The sequence below is a fragment of the Pteropus vampyrus genome, unplaced genomic scaffold (genome assembly GCF_000151845.1).
Source record: "Pteropus vampyrus isolate Shadow unplaced genomic scaffold, Pvam_2.0 Scaffold518, whole genome shotgun sequence".
Taxonomy (NCBI): domain Eukaryota; kingdom Metazoa; phylum Chordata; class Mammalia; order Chiroptera; family Pteropodidae; genus Pteropus; species Pteropus vampyrus.
This window is the reverse complement of record NW_011889299.1, coordinates 1,565,415-1,586,814: the sequence shown is the minus strand read 5'-3', so window position 1 is coordinate 1,586,814 and position 21,400 is coordinate 1,565,415. Positions and strand designations below refer to the sequence as shown.

The window sequence follows — 21,400 nt, the reverse complement described above, 5'->3', positions numbered from 1 at the left end:
TTCGACATTTTAGAGGTGAGAGAATTGAAGTTCAGAGATGGTGGATAACCTGCTCCAGGTCACATAGCTGGGTGGGCAGTAGAGTCAGGATTTAAACTCGGAGTTCCCGGAGCTCCAAGTCTCTGACTCATCCCACCAGGATCTTTGGGTGAACTTGGCACTAGTTCTAGAAATCCACCCTGTCTTTGAAGGACGAAAATTTGTATTTCCAGAAGGCTCAAAGTTGGGAAAATCGAAGATGCTTAGAAATGGAGTGTGGAAAGCCCACAGCTCAGGAAGCAAACAGATCTGGGTTCCAATGCCAGCTCTACAAGTGCTTCCAGGCTATATTGCCCAAGCATATTATTGCCCCCTCTTGGAGCTTCAGTTTTCTCATCTGCAAAGATGAGGCTCATATGCCAACCCCACAGGATTGTTGCAAGGACTGGAACATACGTCAAATGCTTGTGAGCTGAATCTAATTCTCAAGGTGACTGTCTACACCCACACAGAAGCACCACAGAGGTGGGGAGGAATCATTGTAGGAACAAGAGGAATGGTACCAGGGGCCGGTCTGCATGTGGCACTCACTGGAGCTGGACTAGTTTAGTGGGGTGGATGGACACACAATAGGGATGGGGGGCGGGTAGGGAGGTGTGACCAGGTGCCTTGAGAGTGAAAAGCCTGACCTGGGGAGACCCAATGGAATAGTATCAGCCCACTCCCAGACCCCTTGGCTTGGGGAGGCAGTAAGTATGGAATCCAGGAAACTAGAGGATTGGGAAGAGATGGGAAGGAAAGAGGATAGGCAAGGGAAGGCACTGCTGTCCATCTGACAGACAAGCATGCACGTGTGCACGCACGTATACACACACACATCCATGCATGCACACTCTCCCCTACTCAGAGTTCCCTTCGAAACACTGTTCCACAGAGTCACTGAGTCAGCAAAACCACATGAACCAGGGCTCAAGTCCTGAGCAAGTAACTCACCCTTCGTGAGTCTCCCATTCCTCATCTATAAAAGGAGAAGAAAGCTTCACAACTCTCAAAGCTGTCATGAGGAACAAATAATGTTCTAGGCCCACTGCTCATTCCCCTCATATCCAGGCCAGGCCTCTGCTACCCTCCACCCTGACACTGCAGCCACTTCCTGATTTCTTCTCCCTACTCTCTTGGACCACATTAGCCTTCCTAAAGCCCACCTTCGAGCATGAATCTTCTTTGCTCAGACACCCACCCTGGCTCCCCATTGCTTCCTGGATAAAGTTTAGACTCCTCAATTTGGCATTCGAGGCTCCCCCACCATATGGCCTCACCTGGCCTTTCCTGTCTGCTGAAAAAAGCACGAGCTTTACAGTCAGAGAGGCAGGGGTTTGAATTATCAGCCCTATCGCCTACTAGCTAAGTAAATTTGGGTCCATCTCTTCACTTTTCTTGGACTTATTTTCCTTATCTGTAAAATGAGGAAATACCTCTTCTGCAGGGCATGGTATGATTAAATAAATTCAAGCATGTAAAGCACCTGCCACAAGATAGGTTTGGGGCTTCACACATGGTAACCATTATTATCTGTCATTATCAGTGGCATCAACGTTATCCTGCTCATTCATGCCCAGCCTTCATCAAACTAGTTTCTTCATGATTCCATCGGCATGTCCAGCATGTTCACACCGCTATCCCTTTGCTGATTCTGTTTCTTCCCTCTGCACAGATCTTTGCTTATTGAAATCCTGTTTGAACTTCATGGCTCAGCTCAAATGCTGCTTCCTGCAGGAAGTCCTCCCTAACTCCCAACCAGAAGTATTCTTTGCTTCCTCCTAGCTCCAGCATCCATGTCCTGGGTTAGATATCTCCATTTGTTGCTTTGAACTTTCCTGAACATTTCTTTCACCAATCCCCTCAATTCCTTGTATCCTACCCCCAACAACTACAACCACCACCTCTGCTTTCCTTCCCTGTAAGAAAAAGAGGGCCCCTATGCTATTTAAGGCCAGTCTCTCTGCCTGGGCTCTGGAGCCCACCCCTGCTACCTCCTCCACAGCAATCATCCCCTCTCCCTCTTGTATTTCATCCTCTCCCTCTCTGTGCCTCCTTCCTACCAACATTTATAGAAGCTCAAGTATCTCCCATCTGGGATAAAAACCCTCTATCTGCCCCCACATCTCCCTCTAGCAATCGCTGCCCCTCTCTCCTCTTCACAGCTAAGCTTCTTGAGAAATTTGTCTACACTGGCCATCTCCATTTCAGTACCTCCCACGAGCTCTTCAACCCACTGCAATCTGCCTCATGCACCCACCACACCACGGAAACTGTTCTTAGTAAGGTCTCCCAGGACCTCCTAGTGGTTAAAGCCAATAGACTCTTTCCCACCCTCATTTTACTTCCCCCAGCTGTAACATTTGCCACTCTTAACGAGCCCCTCCTGGGCACAGAGGGCTCTTTCCTTCCTCTGCTTCGGCGAGCCCACTCCCTGCTGATTTTCCTCCTACTTCTCTGCCCACCCCCAGCTCCTCTTCCTCTCCCCATTCCTTATGTGTTGGTACTTCTTCCCCAGTTCTGCTCCCATCCTCTCCTCTTTCATTCCACACTCACTGTCACTGATCTTATTCCATTCCGTAACTTCAGGTATGGCTGAGGACGCCTGCAGCTCTCTCTCTAGCATGGTCTCCCTCCTGGGTACCAGACCCATCAAGCCTAATGCTTGCTGGAAGCTCCATCGGGATAGCCCTTACGGCCTTCAGAGCTCACAGGGACCTCTAACTTAGTGTCTTACCACTGCAAACCCATCCGCCTGCATTTCCCAACTTAGTGAAAGGCACCACCATCCACCTAGTCGCTCATACCCAGAACACACCTGGGAGTCATCCTGGATTCTTCCTGCTCCCTTAGCAATTCCAGTCACCAAATCCTGCTGATTATACCTTCTAAATAGTTCCTGAAGGCTATGTATACCTCGTTTGGCCTCTGATATGTTATTTTCTCCTCCTTTTTCCCCTTGTTCACTTTCCAATTATACTGGTCTCCCTGCTATCCCTCAAACATAATGAACATACTCTTGCCTCAGGGCCTTTGCACCGATGTTCCTTCTACCTGGAACATTGTCCCCAGATAGGTGTGGCACCAGACACAGTCTATATATTTAGTTATCTATTTATTGATTATCTGTCTCACCCATTGTGAGATGTATCAAGACAGACATCTGTTTTGTTCAATGTCATAGCCCTAATCACCTGCATAGTGCCTGGCACTCAATAAATATTTGTTGAATGAATAAATGCACTGCCAGGCCTGAACACTGCAACTCACTGTGAATTCCACCCTGGTATCTCTACCCCCCACACTCCATTATGTATTCAGTCTCTAACTCCAGTCCTCTCTTCCTCCCAACCACCTCCCTAGTTTCCTTTCCTTCTAAAGTGCTAATCTGATCATGTCATTTTTCCCCAGTCAAAAATTGCTCATGGCTCTCCACCTGCCTACCATAAAAAAAAAAAAGAAAAAGAAGCCTGAACTCCCCAGACAACTGTTTGAAGCATGTCTAACTTTTGCACCCCGCCCCTTCCACCCCAATGTTTAGTTTCACCATTTCTCACCTCCAGGCCTTTGCGTACACTCTCAGAACATCCTCTCCCACTTCCATCTCTCGAAGTCTTTATGGACTTTGAATGACTGGCTGAAACACTACTTTTTTCAGAAAACTCATAAACCAGAAACAATTCCTCTCCAAAATCCATAGAGAAATAAGTGTCTTCAATGTCCCTCAGGATCTCCGCGTATTAAGAATAGGATGGAAGGTAGTAATCATGTCTGAGACCAAAGACTTTGGGCGCTGGGTGAGCACTAACAGAGGTTCCCTTTTCCTCCTTATTACCCTGGACTCACGTCCTTCTGGCCCTCTGCTAATGCCGACTCATCCTTGCCTCCTCCCTTTCTCTTATCTTCTATTGGGTCTATCTCATTAATAACTCTCAAAGAATTTAGATTCCTAATTTGAAATTAAAATGCTTCCATGTGAATGGTGCCCACTGGAGTAGTGCAACACAGTAGCCCTGCTCAAATCCATTTCTTCTATGCCAATACTCCAGTTTGCTCCTTCCAGCTGGCGTCCATGCATACAATCCATTTTTCATATTCCTAATGTGATGTTTCTAAATCATAAATTTTACTAAATTTCTCTCCTATTCAGAATCCATTCACATGATACTTTGTCACCAGCAACACTGGTTCTTAACTGTTTGGGGGCAACACAAACCCTTTATGCATTTAATGAAATCCATTAAACATCTCCCTGACAAAAAATACACATTTTTTATTAAATTTCATGCACTCAAGGTTAAGAAACTCTGGCCCTACCCAATTACATCCAGGCTCTTTTGCATATGCTGTTCCATTTGCCTGGAATGTTTTACAACGCTTTACCCTTCTGTCCCTGGCTAACTCTTACTCACCCTCTAAGATTCAGTTCTCAGGCTGAGTTGACTGCACCAGCCTAGACAGGGCCAGATCCCTTCCTCTGGATTTCCGCAGCCCCCTGTGCTCTCCTCTGTAATATCTCTTCTTAGTCTCCCCAACTGACTGGGAACTTGTGGAAGGCAAGAACCATTACCCAGCATAGGCCCTGGGAGTTCTACCACAGCAGAACTCCATAAGTGTCTACTGAAATGCATACTAATAAATGCTAAACTTTTTCTGAGTATTCATCATGTACCAGGCACTTAGGGAGGTGAATTCTATTTATGATCTCATCCACTCCTCAATAAATAAACCCCATGATGTTCATGGTATTGTATCCTTTTTAACGGTTAAGGAGCTAGGTTCAGAGATGTGAAGTGAGTTGTTTAAGGTCATCAAGCTAGTGAGTGACAGGGTCAGCACTGAAACTGAGACACGTTGGCACCAACACAAGTATTGGTCCACCATGCTTCCCTGCTCTGGACTATGAAATTGAGAGATGGTATCCTCAAAAGAACAGGACCAAGAACCAAGGCCAGAATGTCCTGCCTAGGCTCCATTTCCCAAGGCCACCTGCTTTAATTTTCTCTCCTGTATCATCTTCATGCCAATACCAGGCACCTGGCTCTCTTTACTTTTGAAGAGATCCCCTCCATCCCATGTACTACTCTGAGCCTCTTCATCCCAAAGCCCCACTATGGTCAGGCTCATCATTTGCTCCAGAACCAACCTCAGACATGTACAGCTTTTAGATCCAATCTAACGCTACACACTTGGTCATGAGGAAAACAAGACATGGGTAGTCTCTACCCTTCAAAAGTTGATAGTCACTCAGGAATTTTACGTGTATCATCTCCAATCCTAAAATCAGCTCTGAAAGGTAAGTAGGCATTATCCTCATTACACAGATGAGGAGACAGAAGTCTCAGAGGTTAAATGGCTTGCCCAAAGTCAGAGAGTTGGTAAGTGGCCAAACTTGAACTTGGATAAAGATACTGACTCAACCATTTCCCCTCATTAGGTCATCCCACTTGGAAAAGCCAAAAAGTGGGCATCCATTTTTGGCAGGTTTGGGGGAAGAAGGAAAGTTATTACTCTTTCAAGACACAATACATATGTCCCTTCCTGTAGGGGACAGATAGGGTCAGGGCGCCCCTCCTCTGGCAGCTCTCTGAGCCTACTTCTGTCCCATTCCAAACCATACTATGCTGCCATTGTCTGTGTGTCTTTCTCCCTTCCAGACTTGAGCTAACGGTAGAACCAGATACAGTTCATTCCTATATCCCACCAAGGTTCAGCACAAAGCCTAACCGAGAGCAGGCAGGACAAATGCTTGCTAAATGAACTGGGGGGTGTGTGTGTGTGGGGCGGGGGGTGGATGGCAGTATTCGAGCTACTTATTAAAAGGAAAAGCAATATCTGAACAGTTGGATACAGGAAAAAGATGTAGAGAAGGAGGGAAATGAGTTAATAAAAGTAAGGAAATGTGACCGAAAAAAAAAAAAAAAGCCAGTACTTTTGAAATTGTGACAGGGTGGGTATAATGTGTTGTCATTACTGTTATGGGAGTTTTGTTTTCCTCACAAGATGAGATCATCTTGTGATGGGATCATACCATAAGCCCTGTTCTGCTTTTTTCATATGACAATAAGTCTTGAAGATCTTTCCACGCCTGTATATGGAGATATATCTTTTTTTTTTTTTGATCTTCTACAGAGTAGTCCATATTATGGGTAGATCATGAAGGAAAAGCTGTTCCTTACTGATGGACATTTAGGTTGTCTTAACTTTTCACCATTACAAACAATGCTGCAATGAAGATCTTTGCATATGTCTGAAAGTAGTTTTGAAGGACAGATCCCTAAAAGTTGAATTGCTAGGCCAAAGGAATGCACATTTTATTTAAAATGTGGATAAAAGTTATTCCTGTTGCTTTAACATTTTTGCAGACTGGTTAAAAATAAAAGAGTATTCCTACTTGTAATCCTGTCTTTGTTTTGAGAAGAATACATCATGCTTTGAAATTGTGACAGGGTGCATATAACATGTTGTCATTGTTCATTAAGGGTTGGTTGAGAATGCTATCCTTGAGGGTATGTGATAAAGAGTTGCACAGTATGGCTTATGTTTACAGTAAGGATTGAGGTGTTTTAGAAAAGGCCTCTGGCTGGCCAAATTGGGGTCCATCTAAGTAGTACAACCTTAGAGAAATCTAGCTACAAGACTTGGTTCCTGGCTTGGACGTATATGACATTTAAGATTCTGGTAGCAACTAATCGTCCCATTAAAAAAATGGTACCAGTTTGCACTCCAATCAAGGTATGTGAGAGGTTCTGTTGCCTCACAACCCTTTCCATCTTTTAAATTCTAGTACTTTAAAATTGGTACTTCATTGTTGTTTTAGTTACATTTCTTTACCTATTAGTAAGCTTGAATATCTTTTTTTTTCATTCATTAGCTAATTATCTATTTCTTCTCTGAATTGTCAAACCATGTCATTTCTCCATTTTAAATGGGTTGCACACCTTTCTCTTACGGACTTCCTGGATACGATATAGATATACGCAGAGACACTAACATTTGCCTGATATCTATGTAACAAATACTTTCTTCTATCCTCTTGTTTATGTTTTAACTTTGTATATAGTATCTTTCTCCACACAGAAGTTCTTAATTTTAATGTAGTCAAAATTATTGCTCTTCACTTTATGGCTTGTGGGTTTTTAAGTCATGCTCAGAAAAGCTTCTCTACTCTAATATTCTGGACTTTCCTTTGGCATGTTTCCAGTTTTCTTTTTTCGTATTTGTTTTGTATGAGGTAGCAGTTTGACTTATTTTTTTTCTCAAATGGTAGCTAACAGTCCCATCCCATTTACTGACTCCCCAATGATTTGAAATGTGTTCTTTATCATAAATTAAATTCCTCTATGAATATATGGATTTCTTTCTATACTCTCTACTTTGTTCCATTTATGTACTCCTCCATTTCTGTGATGATATAATATTTCTAACTACTGCAGCTTTATGGTAAGTTTATTGTATCTTATAGGGCAAGTCTTCCCCTTATTGTTCTTTTTAAAACTTTTCTTATTTATTCCTGGGCATTTGCTTTTCCAAATGAACCTCAAAACCCAATAGCCCAATGCTCAAGGGAAATAGCACTGAAATTTTAATGAGAAAATGCACTGAACCTTTTGACCAAATTAGGGGGAAATTGTCATTTTTACCATATTGAATCTTCCTATCCAGTAACGGAATAGGATTCTTGATTTATTCAAGTCTTCTTACAGTCTTTGATGAAATTTTTAAAACTATTTCACATTTCTTGTAAATTCTTAGGAATTTTATAATTTTTTTTTTGCTATTGTGAATGGAATTTTTTCTATTATGTTTTCTACTTAGTTATTGCTGGTATTCAGAGAAGCAAATAGTTTGGATGTATATTTATTTATCTTGTATCTACTAGCATCTCACCAAATTTTCTTATTAGTTCTAATAATTTTTCCTTTTATTCTCTTTAATTAGCTAAGTAGACAACTATGTCATCTTCGAATCATGCTAACGCCGATTCTTTTTTTCTAATATTTATACCACTTATTTCTTTTTTCAATCCCATTGGTTAAACTTCCAGAAAAATCAATAGTTAGTGACAGTGATAGCAGTCATCCTTATTTTGTTCCTGGATTTAATGGAAATTTATCTAGTACTTCTCTGTTACATTTCATGATTATGGTCGGTTTTTGACAAAAAATCTTTACCAAGTTAAGGAAGTTTTCATTGATTCCTAGCTTACTGTACTAGTTATCTATCGCTGTGTAACAAATTACCCAATGCAGCAAGAGATAACTAAGACACTTTCTAAGAGTTTTTAAATCAAGAATGAATATGTTATTTTATCAGATTATTTTTTTCAGCATTTATGGAGACAGTTATAAGATCATTTCTCTTTAATCTATTAATATAATTAATTACAATGACATCTTTCCTAATGTTAAACAATCCCTACACTCCTGGGACAAATCTTCACTTGTCATGAGACATTCTTCTTTTAATACATTGATGGATTCAGTTTGATAATTAACATATCTGTTACTATATTAACATGTGGGATTAGGCTATAGTTTTCCTTTTTTTTTTTTTTTCTTTTTCTGTCTAAACCTGTCCAGTTATACTACTCCTTCTGGAATGAACTAAAAAACTGTCAATCTTTTCCTAGTATTTGATCTTTCAAGATTTAATAGAACTCCCATCGTATCAGCACTTCCATAATAACTGGGCCTGGTACCATTTCTAAGGAGAAAACTTGGGCCATCTTTTAAATTTCTTCTATATTGTTCTATGACGTTCAGGTTTTTTTGCCACTCCTTAAGTCATTTGGTAATTTATATTTTCCTAGAAAACCACCCATTTCATCTAGATTTTCACGTTCATTGGTATAAAATTATACAAAGCATTTTCTTATGACTTCTTTCTTCTCCTCAGAATCTGTGGTTAAATCTCTTCATCATACCTTATTTTATTGATGTTTTCTTGCCTTTTTCTCAGACGTTTCTGCCAAAGGATGGTCTGTCCGCTTTACTGGTCTTTTCAAAAACTACCTCTTAGTTTATCAAATCTTTTGTTTTCTATTTAATTAATTTCTGGTCTTATCTATAGTAAGTACTTTATTCTGATTTCTTTTGGTTGTTCTTACTCTAGATTCTTGAGTAAGAATCTAGTTCATTTAATTTAAGCTGTCTTGAGTAACTAATTCATTTAATTTAAGCTGTCTTGCTCTCTAGTAAAAGCGTTTTCCTTTGGGAACCCACATGGTCATATCCCATAGGTTTTGATACATTTTATTCTCATTGACATTTATTCTAAATCTTCCATAAATTCCATTCTTTTTTCCTCTTTAACACAAATATTTTAAAACTTTCAAATGGGCCCAGTCTTTCTGCCATTGTTATTAATATTTCATTTTATTGCATTATAGAAAATATAAAATGTGTTTTTAAATTAACTTGAAAATAATACTGTTCTTCAAAAGTGTTAATAGATTGTTCCCTCTGGCTAAACACCCTTCCCCATCCTGTCCAACTGGCAAACTCCTACTCATCCTTCGAAACAGCTCAAATGTTACATTTGCTAGGACCAACCACTCCCATTTTGGGGGACAGGTGTCTAGGGAAGGATTTTTTAGGAAGGACAAACTACAAACAGATTCTGAATGTCCTCTTTGGTCTCCTGACCTGGTCCCCTTGTCACTCTTCTTACACGCACAGACACCCATTCCACAATCACTCCAGGGGCTAGAGGGAGGTGGGGCGGGGATCTGGCAATGATATTGTATATTTGTGTGGAAGGGTGAAGGATTGGGGGAGGGATGGGTCTAGCTCTTACCTGCTCTCTGCCAGCCTGCCTGAGGGGGTAAGCTTCATGGAGTCAAGGACCTGAGTAGGACAGCAATACTGGTGTAGAGTATGAGACGCTGTGGACCTGAGAGACAGCGAGAGACAGAGAGAGAAAGAGAGAGACAGAGAGAGAGAGACAGGGAGGGAGGGGAGAGGCAGGGTGGGGAAAGGGGACAAAGAGGCAAGAGTGAGTGGAGGGGGTGGGAAGACTGGAAGGAATGGATGGTGGAGGATAGGGAGGGGTGGGAGTCAGGGAGGGAAGAAGGAGGGAAGGGAGGGAGGAAAGGGAGAGAGGGAAGGAAGGGAGGAAGGAAAGAAGGAAGGAAGGGAGGAAGGAAGGAAGGAAGGAAGGAAGGAAGGAAGGAAGGAAGGAAGGAAGAAAAAAAGAAAAAACCACAAAGTCAAGAAAGAGAGGACGGCACTCGAACCACAAACAGAACACAACGACAACAGGGGGCAGCAGAGACAAAAGAGCTGGGCTGGGCCTCCTGTGTCCCAGGTGACTCCGTGGGGACCCTGGCCACGGAGACACTGGGACACCATAGCAAGGAAGGGGGAAGGGAGCCCTCCTCACACCAGACGCCACAAGGGTAGGGAAGAGGGGAGCAGGAAGCGGGGTGAGAGAGAAGGGCAAAAAATGTATGGGGGCTCCCCCTTATAGAAGACCCCTCACAAGAAGTGAGGGAGGGATGGAGAGAGGAGAGCTCTGGGTCTGAAGAGTGGGAAGAACCCAAGCCAGGTGGGTAGAGGAAACACTGTAGGAGAGGAGGGAGAGAGACAGCAAGAAACTGAAAGAGACAAGGAAAGGATGACACAGTAAAGGAGAAAGACAGAAAGAGGAAGACAGAGAAAGGGCAAGACAAAGGACACAGAGAGAAGACAGGGAGAGGCAGAGAGTACTAAAGCAAAGGAGAGGAGAAGTGAGGGCGGAGGAGAGCTGACAAGGTTTCAGTAGTCTTGGTGACAGAATGGGACTAGGGGGTGAGTGGGTGGGGTGAGTGGGCAGGTGGGGCCCAGGGAGCCAGAAGACAGGGTGGTTCAGAGGAGCAGGAGTCTTTGCTTCCAAGGCCAGTGCTGCTGCGCCCCCCAAGCCCAGGGCAGGGCCCATGCTCCGCCCCCCCAGCGCTGTGTCCCCACCCCTAGTTCAGGGTCCAAAGGCCCATCTGCCTCCTGTTTCCCATGATCGAAGTCCAGAGAATGGAAAGGGAGAGGAGGGACAGTAGGGCAGCGAGGCCGAGGTCCCTGCCCTACCCAGCACAGGGCAGATGCTGGGAGCGGAGCTGGTTCTTCCAGGTCAGCCAGCCCCTGTGCTCCACAAGCCCCTGAAGGCAGGTAGGTTGTGGTCGGGGCCTATCCATTCAAGAGCCCAAGTAGAGGCCCAGAGATGTGGCTGCAGGCCAGGCCAGCTGCCCACTGTCTCATTTGTTGCAAATTTGAGGATGCCCAAATCTCAGAACCTTACAAAATCTTGGAATCTGAGACTCTTCTTATAAGAGACTCTGAAATCATCATCAGAACGACTGTTTCTCAAGTGCCATCTATTTGTCCGTCACCAGCCCAAGTCCTTGACTCATTATGTCATTAGACCTGAGACTCAGAGACCCCAAGGCCGCTGGAATGTTGGTATCAGAAAATCTCAGCAGCTACAGGGAGCTCCGCAGTGCCAGGTCAGACTAGCATGCCAAGGCAGCCACCAATCACACCCCTCCCAGGCCATGGACTGCGCTCCTCAGGGCTCCAGGGCCCTTACACTGTTGGACACCCGGATGCCCATAGGCTCGCCCACTTGAGCTGGTTCCCTCCCCCAAGCCTCCAAGAGTCCAAGAGGGGAGCCAGGAACCAGGAAGCCAGGAGGCTGCTGAATCAGCAGCCCGGGGATCGGGTCCAGGCCTGGACAAGAAGGGAGGAGGTCAGGCTGCAGGGTTTGAGGAGGGGGCCCAGGTTCCTACCTGTTACTCCTCCCGGGGGTCTCCATGGGTCTGGACCTGTCCAGAGGGCAGGCCCCCTGGCCCGGGCGGTGCCTCCACCGTGTCACCAACCCCTCCTCCCCAGCCCTTCCCTAGAAGGAGGAACCAAGGAGGCGTGGCCAGGCCAGCTGGGCTGTAGGCCAGACTGCAATTGGAAACTGCTCCTTCCCCTGATCCCCCAGGAGGGCTGGGAACTGCTGGTAAGAGGAAGCAGCTTTGAGAGCTCACGGTGACTCCTCTGAGCCAAACCCCAGGCTGGACTCCTTAAGTACACCTCAACGGGAACCTCCCCAGCACCCTGTCAAGTATGTGTCACTAGCCCTATTCTACTGAAGAGAAAATTGAGATGGAGAGATGTTAAGTAAGTAGGCACAGGTAATATAGCAAGTAGTGGTGGAACCTCAAGATAAGGACCTGGTTTGGCCATTCCTGAATCTGGAATGTGTCCCCTCCACCCATATATATCCTGCCTTGTGAACACAGAAATCTTCCTATAGAAGCTTTCTGCAAACATCCTCATCTTCAGCACAGCTAAAGAGACCATTTGCTTGTTGTTCTAGGATTCAAATCACCCATTTTGGGAAATCAAGATGAGGCCCTGGCCAACATTCTTGAGCACCGCAATAAGTTCTCACTTTCTTCTGAGTTGTTTTCTAGACTGGCCTGAAGAGAAGAGCAAAATCAGAAGAAATGCCATTCACAATCAAGAGGCTGTTCTTCTAAGGAAATTGCCCCACCTGATTTTATGAATGGGGAAACTGAGGCCTGGAGAGGGGAAGAGTCTTACTGAAGTTCATACAGTCAGTCAGACTAGAATCCAGGTGCCCTGACTCTCCACCTATCTACTACAGTAATCTCTCCTCCATATGGGTGGGGCTGGCAAAAGGACAGAATGTGGAGTATTTGAAGGATGTGGGGCTCCTGAAGGATTTCGAGATCCAGCTCAGAGTGTTCCTGTCCTTTCATGGCCCCAGAGCCCAGGCCCCTGGCTGTTCTGAGCAGAAGGCAACCCTGGGAGGGGCCAGGGGGCCAGTGATCTAGAAGGAATAGGAGCTGACAGGCAACAGGCCAGCCTTCCTGCCTCCCTGCCGGGGCAGCTGGTTCCTCCCAAGAAAGCCAAAGCTGCTGAGAGAGAGAGGGCCTCCGGACCACCACAAAGTTGGCATCTGTGGGCCCTTCGTGGCCTCCTCTCTCTCTTCCCACGCCTAAAGCCCCCTGGTCCTCAGGGCTCTGGCCTCAGCTTCTGCTCTTCTCTCTCTCCAGAAACTCTCCTAGTTCCTGCTGCAGCTGAACCGGGTGCCCATTTGCAGTTATTGCACTAAGAGCTGTACCTCTGGCCAAAAGCTTCCTCTTGGCCTGGCAGGAGTTGAGAAACAGAAATTCTAGTCCTGGCCCTAAGGCTGATGCTCTGTGACCTTGGACAAGCCCCTTCCTCTCTCTGGCGAGGCAAAGAGCCTACAATTTGGTGCCTGGTAGAGCCAAGTACAAATTCCATCTCAACCGCTTTTCAGCTGGTGACCTCTCTTAGGTTCGGTTTATTCGTCTCTAAGAGATGAGTGGCAATCCCTACCTCGTGGGTTCTTCTGAGGATTGAGTGAGATGAATGTACATATGATGAATTGTCTCAGCTCAAGACTGAGAGAGTCTGAATCTTCTCCCAGGGAGGCAGGGCAGACCCATGGGAAGGCTGTTCATTTCAGGGATGGGAAGATTTCCAGGAAAATGTCTCTTAATCTGGGCCGCTCTTAGAATTCAGAGATATCTGAGTATGTTGGGTAGACTCATGTGATGACTAACCAGTGGCTGAAGGGAAGAAGTATTTACAGGTGAGGAGCTTGACCCAGCCACAGGGCACTGGCAAGCTCTTCATTCACTTATTCAACAGATCCTGCAGACCAGGCATTGGGCCGGGATCTGGATACAGCAGTGATTAAGGGTGAGGAAACAGACATTCAACAACTAATGGAATTAAGTTGGGCAAAAAGTAGAGGTAGCTGGGGAGAATGTTCCAGGCAGAGGAAACGACTTCTTTGTTGCAAAGGACCTGAGGTGGTATTTTCAGGAACTGCAAAGAGGCCAAAGGGGCTGAGTGGAAAAAGCAAGGGGGAGAGAGGTGAGACTGGAGATGTAGGCAGGGGTCTGAGCCTGTAGAGCCTTGGAGGCTGCAATAAAGCTTTAGTATTTATACTAAGAACAATTTGACAGCCCATGGTTCATTCATAGGCATGGGCGGTGGGGGGGGGGGGCGTCTCTGAAGGCAATGAAGTTCTAGGACAAATATTAATGAGTAACAGCATGTTTCTGGGGAGAGCACAGATTTCATCAGATCCTTAGATGGGTCTGTGATCCCAAAAGAAAAGGGAAGGTCCTTATATGAGTCCATTCACTAAGTGCCTACTCTGAGCTAGTGATAGGCATCCCAGAACCTTCTGTGAACTGGCCCCTAATCCCCACCTCCAGTGAGTCTCGGCCTCTCCCCCATCTTCATCCTACCCAGACAGAAGTGCTTGTAATTCTTTGTGCTCTGCTGTCCACACTTATCTTTGCCTGTGCTGTCTCTCTGCTCAAAAGGCCCTGCCCCACCACCACCCTACCCCACGGCCATGTCCCCATCTCTATAGCTCCCCCTTGTTCTTCACAAGTCAGCTCAGAGGTTGTACCCTCTGGGAATCTGCCCTGACCCCTCCCCTGCCCTGTGTCCTTCCCACCTTCTGCTTCTTTCAGCACTGTCTGTTGCCTCTTCTGGGCCAGGAGCTCTGTGGGAAAGGAGCCATGTCTTATTCATTCCAGTGTCCCCAGCACCCAGCACAAGACACCTAGTCACACAGGTCAGTAAGTGTTGGTAGGAGACAATCCACACTGAGGCGGAGGCTGTAAGATGTGCTGGTGGACACTAGAGGGCACTGTGGCCACTGGAATCCCGGCCTGACGCCAGCCGGGCTGACCCAGGCTGGGCCCCAGGGCCTGAAACACAAATGGGACCATCTCTGGAGCCTGGAAACATAGAAACTCTGCTCCTGGGTCCTGCAGCTCCACAGCTTTGGACCTAATTGACCAGGGTCCCCGATCCAGCCTCCCAATTTACCCTCTTTCCAGACCATCTGTCATGACAGCATCATCCTACTGCTCACATGGCTTTCGTTCTCCACAAATGCAGGTACCAAACACCCCTCCCACAGCCCTGGCATACATTTTTTGCTCTGCCTGCAGTACTCTCCACTTCACTTCACTTCACCCCACCCCCACCCCTTGCCTGGCTAACTTCGACTCATACTTCGATTCTCAGCTTACATGTCAGCTTGCAGAAACCTCCCTAACTCTCAGGCTGGGCTGGATATACTTCCAGGGTGCTCCCACAGCACCCTACACTTCCCGTGTAATTATCTGTAATTGTTTCCTCACCTGTTTCCCTACCAGACTGTGAGTTTCTTCAGAGCAGGACTCTGTTATTACTCATCATTGTTATCAACCGCATTTAATTTAGCACATTAGTGCCTGGCACATGTAGGTACTCAATCAATCATTTTGAGTGAGTGAATGAATGAATAAATGGATGGATGGATGACCTCCGACAAGTCACTTTATCTCTCTAGGTTCGTTCCCCATTGGTAAAGTGGATATGATCACCCCTACTTGGCAGGGCGGCCAGATAGATTAAAGATAATGTGTATCAAGTGCTCGCTAATATTACCTAGTACATAACAGACATTTTTGGAATCAAAGCAATTATTAATATTTGGAATAGTGAAAAAAGGGGAGGGGAGGAATTGAAGGAGACTCTGCCCTGAACCTGGGATGATCTTTCCCACTCAGGTTTCCCATTTACATGTGGAAGATGACTTTGACAATATTAAGAAAACTATCATCTTAACATCTGCTAAGTCCCTGACCAGAAACGAGAGGTCCCCAAGGAGGTGGTGGGCAGCCTCTCGTCTCAGCCAAAGGATTCGAAGCCAGGGCCAAGGTCAGAGCCCTGGGCATTGCCCCTGCATCTGGAGAACAGTCATCAAGGCCACGGCTGGTTCCAAACTCTTTACTCATAGGTGAAAAATTGTCTAAGGGGTCATTAATTCCCTCTGTAATTAATGTAAAAACCGCAGGGTTTGTATTAATGGAAAAGTAAGCTCAAGCGTCAAGCTGATAATATTGATAATGTGTGCTTGTAATTATACACTGCAGATAACTATAAATTCAGTCACTGCACTAATAAAATGTACAAATTCCTGAAGCAACCAAGAATTTGGTAGCAGCTGTACCATGAGAAGCATTATGCCAGTTGTTCTGAGGCTATGAAAATTACCACACACCAGGAGCACTAGTAATATTCACTGTGCACTTAAAAGCTGGTTTGGCCTTTATAAGGGGAAATTTTTAGATAAAACAGGGCGTTTTGATGCAAGAGCATGAAATATGAAAGCATAGTGAGCAAAGTCAATTTGCATTAGAGTAGGAACCAAAAAAACCTTGAAGAATGAGCAATCTTACAATTGAGGGTCTCTGAGCAGACTGCTCCTTAGGCTCTGACCTCACTGTGGACACATAAAAACTGTGGTCATCGTAGAAGACCAAGTATCAAGTATTTTTTTATTATTTATTATTATTTCTGTTTTTAGAAATAATAAATTATTTCCAGGAAACCCACCCTGACAGGTGTTCTTCATACCGTGACTGTTCTAAGTTCACTCATGGCATACCTGACACATGGGAGCTGATCAAACCACCACCTATGTTCTCTGCTGTTCCAAGGGCTGGGCCAAGGCAGAACAACACCCTCCGCATGTGTAAATATTTTCCATAGCTCACCATTTTCCTCCCTGGTCTTGCCGCTGACAGACTACATTCACATACGGGTCTTTATATAAAACTTAAATGAGACATAAACGAAAGGGGCTCTGCGAATGGGGACCTCTCTACCCTCACCCACTTCAAAGAGAATCAACTCCCATCTATAGCCCCTTGCCGCCTTGTGTTACCATAGGCCGGACAGGAATGCTGCAGTCATATGGAGATGGACCCTAAAGCTGGAAGGTCATGTATCTTCCAGGTTGGCGGCCACATCAGGCTGCATGAAGCAGAGGAAGCTGGTCCAGAGAGAGGAATCAGTGACAAAGAGATGACAGGGACCAGGCAAGCTATGAGAGGTGAGAGCTGAAACAAGGACCCCAGAGATGCAGAGAAAGAGGGATAGAGGAGAGAGAGAGAGAGAGAGAGAGAGAGAGAGAGAGAGAGAGAGAGAGAGAACGCGAACAAGAGCGAGCAATCTTCGTCACTTGGTCCTTGATTTCTCGGTCTCACTTCCAGTTGGTGTGAGGCCTGGCTATACTTCATTTACTGTTCTTAGATTCTGTGAGATGTAGCCTCACAATAGTTGCCCCCACCCTTTATTCTTGAGTGAGTTTGAGTGGGTTTCTGTTCCCTGCAACAAAATGTACCCAGACTAAGACAAGGGAAAATTGGGGATATAAGTGCAGGGCTTGCATAAGCAAAAAAAAAAAACCATAAAGAGCACTTATGTAGGGAGGGGTGAATGCAATTATAAAGCGTTTGTGTTTGTTCACTCAAATGCTCTCTCATTTCCTGACACTTGCTACCACAGACATACAATACAGCCACACACGCACACACACTGACATTCAGTGGCACAGAGAAACAAAGGCAGCAACAACCAGATATGCTCCTATGTGGACACCATGACATGCACAGACACATGCCAGCATGCAGTGCTGCCCCTGGGCTCTTCACACCCGCATGGACATGGCTGGCCGGCCCTCAGGAGCACATTCACATGCATGAACACAGTGGCGCTGCCCACAAGGCTTGGGCCAGGAGTGGAGGCTTGACTGGGTGCTGCGCTGCCTCCCTTCCCAGCTGCCAAGTGACTCATCCCCAGGGCTGCTAATTAAAGCCAGGACAGAGGGGACAGAGGCGAGGGGAGGGGAAGAGAGAGAAGGCAAGTTTATTTTGGTGCCAACCAGGCACAGAGCCAGCTTAGGGGTCACCCGCTTCCTGGGGCTGGGCCAGGTGGGGGCAAGGAAACACAAACAGGATGGAGAGGGAGGACTCTCTCACCCCTCTTGTCCATCTTGAGCTTCCTGGAAAGGTACCTCCTTTGGGAAAATTACCAAACTGCCCCCGCCTCCCTCCTCCTCTGTCCCACTGTCAGATTCCAGCTCCACCCCCTCCAGACTCGTCCTTACAACTGGCTTCTCCTTGGCAGCACACTCCCATTTGAGCTTGCCAGAACTGGCTCATCTGTGTCTGTACCCCACTTCCATCCCCCCTCTAAAGGACCACCCAACACAAGCCTGGTACATAGGGAATGCTCTGTGTGCGCTTCTGGAATATGACTGTGTTAACCCTGGCACAGCACAGCTTGGATTCTGCAACTCTGAGGGTCTGGATTCCTGTCCTAGTTCTGCCACAGGGAGAATTATTTTAGCTCTCTGAGCCTCAGTTTCCTCATGTATAAAATGACAAGAATATATACCCTATAGGATTATTGTGAGGATTAAACGAGAGAATATAGGAAAGTGCCTGGCACAGCACCCAGCAACTGCTGCTGCCAAAACCCACCTCCGACCTGGGGCAGCACTTACACAGAGCCAAGTTCCAGGCCTGGCTCTACCACATTGTACCCAGGGGACTGCAGACGAGTCATGTAAGCTCTCAGAGAACTGTCTCTTATATAAGATGGGGATTCACAATATGACACCACAGATTTACTGTAAAGATTTAAGCCTGTCAAGTGTCCTGTGTGGAGCCCAGCTCTTAGAAGTGATTTGATAGATTGCAATAGTGATTCCTGAGGAGGAGCTCAGAGCTTTGGAGCCAAAGAAGCCCATGAGGGAGGAAGCAGGCAGGGAAGACTTCACAGAGTGGGTAGGACTGGAGTTGGGCTCCCTAGAGCCAGAGAGCACTGAGCGAGCAATAAGTAACAAGGTTCCAGGCAAAGGAAGTGGTGGGAACAGAGAGGTATATGGGGCGGGCAATCAAGCTGCAAGAAACAGGAGGCAGCTTGGGAGGGAAGAGTAGGATGCAGCTAGGGAGGCTCTGGGGATTCGTGGTGTCTTGGACATATGGTTGGGGGAACCACGGAAAGTCTATGAGGTCTCAGCCACCCCAGATTACCAGGTGAAAACAAGAATCTTAAAGATTATCTAATCCAAACTCCTGTTGGACAGATGGAGGCACTGAGGCCCAGAGTGGGAGGCCTCCTCTGGGAGCAGAGCCAGCAGTGGCGGCTCCTCCTACTTCTCCTCCCTAGATTGCAGCAGCTCCTGTTGCCATGGGGACATCTCCGGCTCAGCTGAGTATCAGCGGCTCCCCACTCCCTCCCTCCTTCTCTAGCAACAGGCCACCTCCTCCAGTTCTCATCCCTGCATGCCTCGCAACCCTAGCCTGGTGCCCTGCCCCTCTACCCCCCCACCCCCTTTCTAGTCTGACTCTATAGGCCTGGGCTCCCTCCACTTCTGGTGACAGAGGCATTGGTCCTTCCTGCCCCTCTGTTTTCAAGTTCTACTCTTCTCCACATTTTTCAAGCTTGACTATCCAGTATATGACACTGGATTGGGTTAAGAGACAGTAGAGGGCACTCCAATGTGTTGAGCCACTACTTTGTGCTGAGTATTACTTTACTGTAAATTCTCTCACCAACCCACAGATGTCAGAATTATTGTCTCCATTTTACTAATGAGGAAACTAAAAAGAATTAGAGAAGTTAAGTGGCTCCACAAAGAGCACACAGGTAGAAAGCAGGCTCTGCTAAAGGCTAGCTAGCTTCATGACCTTGAGCCATTGCCAGTCCCTCTCTGGACCCTGGCTTAAGGTACCTGTAGGTTTGATGACTTTTCACATACTTATAGGAAGTCCAGGCACCTTCCTCTGCCCACAGCCCTCTCACAACACCAGCTGTTCAGTTCTAATTAGACTCCATACTTCCTCTAGCACCACGCACTTGGAAGCCTTAAGGCCTGGGTCTTGCCATGGGTGGGGGCTACTGGTTCAGTCCACCAGTTCTGCTCACTTCTTGCTGTTCCGCTTCCAACACAGCCAAGGCCTAGCCCCTCTCCTTGCTGTTTCTCCTACCCTCCTAACCTTTCCAATTCACACACACACACACAAAGTTTATTAGAGGACACTGGGGCTCCAAGGGACGAACAGGTTTATCCAAAGTCACATACCTAGAAAGCGACCTAGCTATAAATGGAGCCCTTTGCTGCCCTTGCTATGCTGCAGAGGCCAGCCTCTCTTCCCAACTTCCCCAGCTCCTCACTGATGACAGAAGGTGTCTGTGACCCAGCCCTCACCAGTGTGCTCATCTTTGTGCCTTTCCTGCCGAGATCTGTTTTAGCCCAGCTGACTGCCCCCATCTCGAACCCTACCCTCACTTCCTAGGCATGCTGGTTCCACTTCCAATGATGTCTTCCATATGCAGAGTTTGCGTATCAGTCCTCCACAGCCCAGCTCAGATGCTGCCTTCTCTAAGAAGCCTTCCCTGACCCTTAACTGAAGTGAGCTCAAGAATTTACATGTGGATCCTGAGAGCATTCTCAGACAGTCCCATCTGGCTCTGCTTCCCAGTTAAAGAGTCTTCCTGCCATGTTTGCAAGAGTTTGCCTCACAAGCGCTATGTTTTAGTTCCCTTCCACAGCCCAAGTTTGACCCTTGCTTCTCCAATTGCTGTGTCCTCAAGGCCCCTGTAGCCTCCTTGACTATGAACCCAGGACGGATGTTGAGAAGCACGTCTTAGAACCACAAACACTGGCTTTGGAACCAGACAGCCAAGGGTATGAGTCAGAGTGATGCCACCTGGCCCCATTGCTCTTCTTTCCTTGGGCAAGGCACTAACCCTCTTGGGAACCTTGTATTCCTCATCTGTTAGTCAGGGATCCCAATCCATGTCTAATAGGGTTGTTGTGAGCATTAAAATCGTGTTCAGAGTTCTTAGTATGTGAGGAGCAAATGATACCTGCTATTATTAAAAATATTAGGATGAGGATGAAGATGATTATTATTATCAGTGTGGGCAGGGCTCTGGGCTTAGTGCCAGGCAGATCCGTGTTTGAATCTTGGCTCGGCCAAATATTAAGTGTGCGGCTGTGGGAAAGCCCATAACCAGGCCAAGCCTCAGTTTCCTCAACTGTAAAACAATGATGATAAGGCCAGCCCAGGTTCCGCATACAGTGTCACTGGGAGGATCAAACAAAAGAAAGTCACTGACAACTTCAATAAGTTGTAAAGTCCCAACTTATATCATCAAATGACTTATGATTATGATAATTACTAAATACCCTGAGCTGCAGGTCCCAGGAACTCCCCTGCTGGGAAGAGCTCAGAGCTAGAGAGACTTTAATGGGTCCCTCGACAAGTAGCAGGCATATGGACAGGGATGCCTGGGTGCCTGTGTTGGGAGTCGGCCCAAATTGCCTTTCTCTAAACCCACAGTGGGACAGTGGGTTCCATGTCCTTTGCTAAACTAGTGCCTTCCTAAATGCTAGGACAGGCTATGCCCATGCCATACTCCTTGGATGCATATTGGTACTAATTTTGTCTTGTCATATACACTGGACCTGACTGCAGCCATCACATTCCCCTTGATTTCCTGCT

The 21,400-nt window shown here is 46.4% G+C and overlaps 1 protein-coding gene across 5 annotated transcripts in view; it reads right to left on the bottom strand.

Moving 5' to 3' along the window:
* IQSEC2 (IQ motif and Sec7 domain 2) overlaps positions 1-21,400 on the bottom strand; it is a 76,405-nt gene that overhangs the window by 29,224 nt on the left and 25,781 nt on the right. Inside the window, exons 1-2 of one of the 5 annotated variants that reach the window (XM_011383442.2) lie at positions 11,777-11,904; positions 9,817-9,912 (exon numbers count right to left, since the gene is read on the bottom strand). The exons of 2 other annotated variants lie outside the window; for them this stretch is intronic. In XM_011383442.2, coding sequence (XP_011381744.1) covers positions 9,817-9,912; positions 11,777-11,802 — 122 coding nt within the window. In that variant the 5' untranslated portion in view covers positions 11,803-11,904. Of the gene's footprint in view, positions 1-9,816; positions 10,037-11,776; positions 11,928-21,400 lie in introns of those variants that run through there. 2 more of the 5 variants (XM_023525039.1, XM_023525040.1) reach the window with 2 other exon arrangements.